The sequence below is a fragment of the Leuciscus leuciscus genome, assembly GCF_965113295.1.
Source record: "Leuciscus leuciscus genome assembly, chromosome: 10".
In the NCBI taxonomy this organism is placed as follows: domain Eukaryota; kingdom Metazoa; phylum Chordata; class Actinopteri; order Cypriniformes; family Leuciscidae; genus Leuciscus; species Leuciscus leuciscus.
The window spans coordinates 29,666,887-29,677,001 of record NC_138734.1 but is presented as its reverse complement, the minus strand read 5'-3'; the positions used below and the strand labels follow the sequence as shown (position 1 = coordinate 29,677,001).

General features: G+C 36.1%; 1 protein-coding gene across 2 annotated transcripts in view; it reads right to left on the bottom strand.

The window, feature by feature from the left end:
- Nucleotides 1-218: 218 nt before the first annotated feature.
- LOC309507521 (voltage-dependent calcium channel subunit alpha-2/delta-1) overlaps nucleotides 219-10,115 on the bottom strand; it is a 107,264-nt gene continuing 97,367 nt past the window's right edge. Inside the window, exons 35-39 of one of the 2 annotated variants that reach the window (XM_082181774.1) lie at nucleotides 9,070-9,196; nucleotides 6,040-6,152; nucleotides 5,764-5,846; nucleotides 5,540-5,628; nucleotides 3,093-3,263 (exon numbers count right to left, since the gene is read on the bottom strand). In XM_082181774.1, coding sequence (XP_082037900.1) covers nucleotides 5,542-5,628; nucleotides 5,764-5,846; nucleotides 6,040-6,152; nucleotides 9,070-9,196 — 410 coding nt within the window. In that variant the 3' untranslated portion in view covers nucleotides 3,093-3,263; nucleotides 5,540-5,541. Of the gene's footprint in view, nucleotides 3,264-5,539; nucleotides 5,629-5,763; nucleotides 5,847-6,039; nucleotides 6,153-9,069; nucleotides 9,197-10,115 lie in introns of both variants that reach the window. The other variant, XM_082181773.1, reaches the window with a different exon arrangement.

The following is a 10,115-nucleotide window of genomic DNA, read 5'->3' as shown; positions in this document are numbered from 1 at the left end:
ACATGAGGGGGGCATGTCTATACAAGTCTAACATTTCATGCGAGGGTCGAAATGTCAAAGAGCATCGCGGGAGCACCGTGAAAACCTGAACACACTTCAATTGTCTATCCCCTCTTATGTAAAGTGGAATGTTTTTTTTATTTAAAAAAGTTTTTCAAAAATTTTTGGATTCATGATTTGGACGTTGGAGTGTCTGGTTTTCACTACTTTTTTTTTGATAATGGATCCACAATACAGACTTAAAAATAAAGGTTATTGGCATCAATGGTTCCATGAAGAACCTTCAACATTCATGGAATCTTTTCCATTTCATTTAAGGTTCTTTATAGTGGAAAAAGGTTCTTTAGATTTTTTAAATGTTCTTCACACTAAGAAAAAAAAAAAGAACTATTCACTGAAAGGTTCTTTGGGGAACCAAAAATGGTTCTTCTACCTTTTGGAACCTTTATTTTTAAGAGTGAACCAAATCTTCCTCTTTTTGTAATATTAAAAGTTAAAAAATTCAGCTTCTTGAACTCTACCATGATGGAGAACATATGAAAACACTTTTTTTTGCAGCAAGCCAATAAAATTCCCATATGAATGCTACTTTTAAGTAATTCGCTCTTCTTGACTAACCATGTAGGCACTGCCAGATTTTGAGTTTTTAGTTTTAACATAATCATGTCATTAACCTGTTTCATGTTTTGCGGACGTTCTTCATCGGACAAGGCATGGGATCAATTTGCGTTCAAACGGCCGATGCAGGGTTTGTGTATATTTCACTGGCGTTTTAAACGCGGTGTAGTTTGTAAAGAGGGGAGTTAGTTTAGCTCTCTTGGATCAAATCACATCTCGCAACGTCGTTTGGTGAGGTATTTAAATGTTACATACTATGGCCTCCACCTCAGGCCTGAGATGAGAAATCCAGACCCCGAAAAGCCTCTGAGGGGTCCACAATGTCTGTAATGATTCATAAATGCACTGCATATTTAGGTCTGTAACTCAATGCTACATCAGTGAAGACAGAAAGAAAAATGTATCTCATTCCGAAGGAAAAAGTCTGACGTGGACTCAGGTGCGAGCGATATTTCGTGGACATCCAGTAAACTAAACACACACTTTATTTCAGATCTATCTCGTGCGTTTTATAATATTTCATTCTCATTTGGCAGTCACCACAACATTAAATCTTCCGCCTTTAAATTCAGTTGAACTTAATATTATCACTGTAGAATTACGTCACTTTAACAGCCTCCTCATCATAAAGGCTACAACAAAGAAATAAAAAAATCCATTTAAGCTCCATACAGTCTAATAAAGCCATCATAATTTATTTTTTTTGCATAAATAAAAAGCCAAAGAACTCATGCAAACACTGATTGTATGTTTATATTTTAAAATAGACGTCAAATGTTAGAACACCTCTGAAACGAAGAGATAAGCATGTTATTTTATTCCTGGATACTTGGCCTTTGGATTAGGATGGATAAGTATATTTCATTTTTCATAGCTCTAGGCATTGCCGTTGATGTGTCGTCTTCTTCCAGAACATTCAAAAGGAACACATGGAAATGTTCCCCATTGGCAATAGTTTTGATTGATATCACCTAATCTCATACATGGACTTTCTATCATAAAGCTAAATAAATAAATAAAATAAACATACATTCAACCATCTTAAACGCATATTTCTCTAGGGTTTAACATTTTTATAACCTGTCATGTGCTGTGTTTTCGCATAGTGGTTCAACATGTGGATGTAATATCTGACACGCTTGTGATATCATGTCTGTCATGCTGGAACAAAATCTGACAGATGAAGTATCTGGATGACATACAGTAAAACACGCAATCGTTTGATAGCAGGGGCCCAGAAGACAGGATGGGGAGGGTAACAAAGCACATTTAACATGCTCTGGACCCTTGGACGCGAGCGTGTGACTTCTGACACAACAAAAAAAGGATTCGGTACACTGTTCAGTCTTTTAGAGCAGTCTGCATTTCGCATCAGATGATGCACTGCTCAAGTGTGGTTTGATCGCACAATGAATCTTTCCGTAGCGAATCATGACATTCAACATGGCACTTTTTCTCCAATGATTATATCAGATGCTTACAGTTTTGTCAATCTTAAAATATAAAATTATCTGGTGATCTCAGAGAAGTTTAAAATTAGCAACAAAATAACTATAAGCCAAAAGACCTAGCAAAAAGAACAATAACATTTGCACAAATTAAAAATCACACTGGGTGAATCTCACAAAAATGGCAAAGAAATTTCCAGGTCATATACCATCCCATAATAATAATAAAAAAATGAAAAATAAATTATTTTCTGTATAAATTTAACATAAGACTATCAAACAGATTCGCGATTTCATACTAAATTCTCGCTACTTATTCTCATTACTGTAATGCAAAGTACAAAACACCATAACATTTCAAATGATATAAATAATATTAAAATGATATATTAAACAAAAATGTGTGTGTATTTATATACTCATTTTATAGATTTATTTTTGGGGGGGAGGGAGGGGGGTGAAATGTGACCTAAACATTTCTTCATGAGATTTCCCCTACTGCACATAGCAAAGAAATCAAAGAACATAAAACAAGAAAAACAGCCCTCTATGGGCCTAAAGGGCTTGAGTGTGACATCACTGACCTACTACTGGTGCAAAGCTCACTTCGAGCTGAATTCATAATGAGCTCCAGAGCTGAACAGTCTTTCCTGTACCGTTAAAACCCTGCTTCAGATCCAGGCTGGTGCCGGGAGCCGTCTCTGACCACATTGTTTACACATTATTTAAGCCTGTTTGTGGCACTAAACATTTTTGCATGAATCATTTTTGTGATCATAATGTGGCTTTGTTGTGAGGTAAAAAATAATAAATAAAAATAAAATAAGAGCATATATCTGTCTCTCGTGTTTGACTGTGTTGCCGTTTCTGGTTGGTCTGAGAGGACAGAATTTGGCAGTGAGTTGATGAGCCGTGTCAGTTTAACAGTAGAGTTCTGTATCTGCGTTAGTCAAATTGTTTTGCGTTGACTAACGGACAATCTAAGATTGTACAGTTGAAATGTGTGGTTATTTTGTGGTCATGTGGTAAGCAGTTCCATCAGTTTTTTTTTTTTTTTTCTAGTCTGCAGTTTTGCTCTGGTCAGGACGAATATGTTCTGGTTCCAGTAAGCAGCCAGAGTAGAAGGAGCTGAAGAGTCAACATCATCCAGAGAGACGGACTCAAACTGCAGCCTCCACCACAGTCAGTCGCGTCCTCCTGCGGTCAATACAGAGATGTTAGGGACTTCTACCTCACACAAACATAAGAACACACTATAGTCGGGTAATTTCAGTTCAGATGGTTAAAGGTTTCTAATTGAGTTTTGAAACATGGCATCTGGTTTGTTGCTGGTTCAAGGTGGTCTACCAACTTTAACCAGTGTTGTTATTGGTAACAAAAAAAAAAAAGATTAAAAACCATTTTAGTTAATTGAAATAACACTGAAATAAAATTTAATATGAATACTACATGAAAAACTTAAACTATTATATAATTTTTATTAGAAATGTTAGAGATGTTGCCCTGGCACCTAACTGAAATAAAGTTAATGTTAAAGTACTTAAATTACAACAACTAAAACTGAAATAAAAATAAATGAAAGCTAAATAGAAATACTATTAATAACAAAAATAATAATACTAATTATAAATGATTTTTTTTTTTTTATGTTAACAAAACCCATAGTAAAGTGAAAATATGAAATTAAAAGCTAAATAAAAATAATGATAAATACGGTAGTAGTATAATAAATAATAATATTAAAACAACACTATCTTTTACAAGAATATCATCAGTTGAGAGCCCAGGTAATCAACCACCTAGAACATTTTTAACCAGTTAATAACCAAAAATGACCAGCTTAGTCCAGTGTTATTTGAGTATCATAAGTTATGTTTCCATCCACCTATTTTATGCGCAATTTGGGATATTGGGATATAAAAAAAACAAAGACGCTCAATAGAAAAGAAAATATGCGTGTAAATTCTAAAAATGTGCATAAAAAGCTTTGTCTGATAAGGCGGCATGCACATAAATAGTGATGGAAACATGTTTACTGAATAAATCCCTTGAACTTGCCTCAACAGTTGATGTGATTGGATAACTGGACGGACTAGGTGACCAATTTAATTGCACAGCATCTCAAATGTTGGTTTAATCAATCTGAGATGCCTGAGCAAAAGTCTGTCATCAAAATGATTTGGTGTAATGACCTCCCAGAGGTGTCTCAGATGATTGCTTTCCCAAACACAAGGCAAGTCATTTATGATAAAGGAAAAAAGATCCACAGCTTCCCAGATTACAGCAACTTTCATTTTTATTACAGATATTTTGCTCCAATTTCCCCAGGAAGTGACAGTTTTTTTTATCTAGAACACATGGGATGGAAATGCTGGTTGTATCCACAAATGTTTTATGCGATATTCCAATTTTGTGCATTAGTTAAATGTGCAACTTTGGATGGAAACATAGCCACTGAGATACTATTACAGTTATATAATATTTTTTTTTACATGTTGAATTATTATAATTTTCTTATTATTGTGGTTACACTTTATTTTAAAGTGTCCTTGTTACACATTACATGCAGTTTCTGTAGTAATAAGTATAACTTGTGCATAATGCATTCAACTAACCCTAAATCAATCCAAAGCCAAACCTAACCCTATATAAAGTTCATGCAGTTATATATATATATATATATATATATATATTGTTATTATTAATTTGTAGTTCAGTTTTAGTTATTTTAGTACATCAGGTTAAAAATGAGAAATGTTGCTTTAACAACTTTCTGAAATAAAATAAGTTTACATTTTAATACTTTATTTATTTCAGGTTCCATTTATTTTATTTCAAGTAACAATTATTTTATGGTTTTAGTTGACTATAATAACCCTAGTTTGGAAGAGCTCGAAACCAAGTAAAACCTAGAACCGTAAAGCATTCAACTCAATGAAAAAACACAGTCTATGTGTAATGAAAAGTGAATATCAAAACATGTTTTGAGAACTGAGGAAGGAATGAATCAAATCAATGGCACGAATGCAAAAAGTCCTGCTTTAGAAATAATGCACAACTCTGACTGATGGTCTTCTGAAACAAGGCTTGCATGCAATACTGTGCATGGAGGGCGTGCCAATGAAAGTCCTGGGATGCCCCAGGTTTGAGAGACATAGGGGCGTATTATCAATGCTACTGTCAAAAGGATGGAAACACATCTGGAGCTTCCTATGTTTATTCCACAGAAAATCTCTCAGGGAACTAGCTGAAAATGCACTTCCTTCTTTCACAGCAGGAGGAAAGCAGTGGTATCCTGCCTAAAAGTCCATATTGAGGCACTGAGTAAACAATATAGGGCATTTTAACCCGTATATGATAAGCAGATATTAGCGAAAGTCTAGCACTGCTACAATTAAATTGGGGTGGAGAACATAAAGACATTTTTGCCACACTGTTTTAATGAGGAAACAGCAAAACGAGATGAAACTGACCATCAAACACAAAGCAGAAGCAGCAGCAAAATGATGGATGGGTAATAGGTCAAAGAAGAGGAGCCACTGATTGGACACAAAGGCTCCTCCTAGCAGTGACAGGCATGATGAGCAGCCAATGAGCATTCAACGTGCAAACAGAAAGGAAATTAACGTTAGCTTAAAAAAACACAAAAAAAAAACAAGTAGTGAATGATGAAGATTAATTTTTGGTTTAAACATACGTCTACGTTGTTGTCGAAGCAGACGTCCGGTCCTTTCCTGTACCGAGGGTTCTGGGCCAGCACACATGGGTCAGGACCAGTAGCTGAAACAAATCTATAAGGACAATAGCTGGAACTTCAAAACAAATGCAATTATCTCAATCTTAAGGCTCCGATATACTCACGGCAAAGTTCTTTTTCAGTCTTCACTTAGAGATAAATAGAAGTTCGAAATAAATGAGCAGCGGTATACTGTGAACGAAGACGTTGGGAAACAATGCATAAATGTAAGGATACAGGGCTGTTCGGCTTGTCTCAGTGGTTTGGGATCGCAGGAGAGACAGGAACTCTTTGCATCAGAGATTAAAAACACCAAATTCGTGTTAGGGAGCTTCTCCGCCCGGTACATTCTTAAAAAAAAGAAAAGATAATAGAAAAGTGATTAAGACACAAACACAGTTCCCACAGGAACAGCTTATATTGTAAGACGAGTATCATGGTTTATACATCTCTAAACTAAGCAGACATTTGCCTAAGCGAGACCACCCATGTATGACATTTAACGGAAGGAACAGTAAACATAAGCAAGCAGGTATAAAAGGCACTCAAAACATTACGCACAAGTCAGCATAAGCTCTTTGTCAGGAATCAATTATACACGTCTTACATATCCAAAACCGTCCCCACATGTGTGGAAGTCTTTAGTAAGTGTAACAGGAGATGAGTGTATTATATTGGAAATCTGCGTCGGTTGGCAGCTTGTTACGTACTGTCATCACCAAACGAGTTTCAGCCATGACTTTTCTTTATAGCATTCTCTTGTTCTCTTTTACGGCTCCCCCCCTCCCCTTAAAACAGAGTGACACAGGTTTTTGCACCGGCCTGTGCACATGTAAACGTATATATAGGGATGTGTGCGTTAAAGCTCTATGTTACACATCACCTGCTCTCTCAGTAATCACAGGCTGTTTACTGCTACCCAGCATGCTCGGCGGTGCATAACGAGCCTCAGATCATAGCGGCCATCGGGGTCACACTCACACAAACACACATGCCAACACACACACGGAGAGCTTGATGATCACAGAGAAGCATGGAGTCCTAAAGTTCAGTGGCTCACATCTGTCTGCCCTCTGAGGAATGCTTTATTCATGAGAGCATGAGAGGTTATAAGAGCACAGAGGAGTGTTTCAGGTGGGTTTATGTGGCCTCCATGAAAAACATCCTGTGAGAAACTGTAGCGGTGTTTCAAAACCTAGTGAGCTGCATACCTAGACAGCATTTTAAAGGGATAGTTCACCCCAAAATGAACATTCTGTCATAATTTTCTCACTTTCAGGTTGCATCAAATGTGTATAACTTTCTTCTGGCAAGACACAAAATATGACATTTTGAATAATTGGTTTTTGAACTGTTTTTGTCCACATAATGAAAGTCAATGAGGTACAATTCTTTTTTGGATCACATTGTCTTTCATTATATGGACAAATAGTGTTGAAACATTCTTGATATATAGTTTTTTGTGCATCAAAGAAAGTGATTGTCTCACACACACACACACACACACACACACACACACACACACACACACACACACACACACACACTGAATTTGACAAAATTGCTTGATTCTGTAATTTATCTATAAACCAAATCCAGAATATACACTGCCAAGTTTTTTTGTGTTTTGCTTTGATGCATTAAAAATACATTTATAATGTTTCAAAAGATTTCTATTAGAAATAAATACAGTTCTTTTGAATTTTCTATCCATGAAAGAATGCTGAAAATTGTAACAAGATTTAAAAAATATTAAGCAGCACAACTGTTTTCAACACTGATAATAATAAGACATATTTCCTGAGCAGCAAATCAGCATTTTATAATGATTTATGAAGGATCATGTGAAAATTCAGCTTTGCAATCATAGGGATAAATTTCATTTTAAAATATAGTAAAATATTTTAAGCAGTTATTTTAAATAATTATAATATTTTAATAATAATAGTAATAATATTTTCACAATATTACTATTTTACTGTATTTTTGGTCAGACTTTTTTTTTTTTTTTAATTGTACTGATCCCACTTTTGAATGGTAGTTTCACAAAAGTAAGATTTATTGCAGTCTTTATATGGTGGAATATAATTATCATCAAAGCGCAACAAAATAAAATATTGTATTGTAGTACAAACATTATTGTGCACCAGGTAAATAACATTGAAAACGTTATATGGATATATTTTCAGTTTACAATTTCAGCGTTTGAATTTGGGGTTTTGATGTAAAAACAGTATTCTGTAGGAAAAACTGAAATACACATACAGTATTATTCTAAATGTAATTTTAATGAATTAATGAACCCATCACTTATTTTATTTATTTAAAAAGGAATCATTAATTATTGACATTAAATGATCAGATCTACTGAACTTCTTGCAGTTCGTTGAAGCTGTATTTGTTGCCTAAGGTGTTAATTCAGGATCGATAAAACAGGTCCAGAAAATGGTACTGTACTGAAAGCCAAAATTTCAATATTGATCCAACCCTAGAGTCTATGTAGGCAGTAGACAGTACGGCAGCACACTAGGTTTCAAAACAGAGTATTATATAACCTCTGAGGAGAATTTGTTGTCCAAAAAGATCTGTAGGGCTGAGAGAGGACAAGCAGACCTCAGATAACTAATGCAAAAAATCTGAAGAAATATGACTTTAATAATGGAAAAAAGTATAATTTGCTGTAGTCTCCTTGATGTTCTGTTTGAGCCATCCTTAAGCTGGCAATTCCAGCAATTCTCTCATCAGTACATGCGTTCCTTTAGACTGATCTGGTGTTGATGTCTCTCTGAGCGAGATTGAATTACATATGCTGAAGCTCAGGTCTTGAGCTCCTGAGCTCTCACAAATGGATTTCTCTTTATGGCTCTTGTTAAACTTTACATGTCTAAAGTAGTTAACATGGAAGAAAAACTATCGTACGCAGAGTCACACGTGGGGCTCGTAAAAAAGGCGTAGAGTTTCTGTCAGGCCGAGCGCCCCCACCCACCCCAACACGTTCTGCTTTAGCGGTGTTACATTAAACAGCACGGCCGGCGGGATTTACAGCCGGCTGGACGTCGGATGGATCTGGAGAACGAGGGGACGGAGAGGAAAGCTGAGCTGCTCGATCCTTGGAGGGATGACTTACCGGGATGAGCAATTATCCAGGAAGAGACAGGAAGAGAGCGCTGACATCATCTGCACATGCTCACACGCACTCCCACACGCACACGGATGGAGGGAATGCGGATGGATTTATGCACGTACAAAAATAAAAACAGTCCTCACCTGGAGCAGTTTCCACAGTCCATAGCTCCAGAGAAAGATTTGTTCTCGTTCTCAAAGAAATACTGAGTCTGTTCGGTGATACAGCTCTCTTTGGAGAACGCATCCGAGAGGTCATCCTCCGAGTATGCTGAAAACACACAAACGCACCATCCACATACTGTAAATATCAAAACGCATGAGGATGAACAGCCTACTTATCAAGAACACTCACAAAATCCATTTTGGATGCTTGTTCGATTTAATTGCATCAATTCATTTAGATTCAATTGCATTGCATGAAATCAATTTACATTTGTACAATCGAAGTTCACTTAATCCATGCGTTTTAACTTGTGATGGAAATGTTTTATGTAATGGCTTTACCCAAACCCTTACCCTAAACCTACCCTTAACCTAATTATAACCTTTTCCCTAAAACCTTGACCCTCAAACAGGCCTTTAAAGGGGTCTCAGAGAGTGAGGACCGGCCAAAATGTCCTCACTTTACTCTCTTTGTCCTCATTCCAATGGCCTAAAACTCAAACTGGTCCTCACAAAGATAGTTGTACAAGTACACACACACACACACACACACAAGTGCAGACTAAGGGGCCGTTAAGACAGAAAACGTTTTTCCATCCCAATGCACTACTTTTCCATTGTTTTTCTATGTAAACATGCTAGACGTGAAAAATGCGGTGCTCAAGTGAAAATCAGTTCAACTTTTAAAAAACATGTCTCGAAACGTGCATTTTTTCCCCCCATTCCACTGCCCGCATCTCGCGTCTTTTCTGTGTGAATGAGCCCTAAAGCTGTATAAATTATCGTTAAAAATCTATTTCTCTATGGAGAAAATGAGTTTTTACTTCCGGAACCCGACTGTTGCACTGGATAGCATTACCCAATAGTCTGTGTAGCCTAAATGACATCATCAGGAAAAGACAGTTTTTAGAAAAATACCAAATTATTATTATCATATGATTATGATTTCATTAGTATTGAATTGCTTATAATAAGATAATGTAAGGCTGCACAATTTGAGGAAAAAAAATTATTGTTACTTAAAA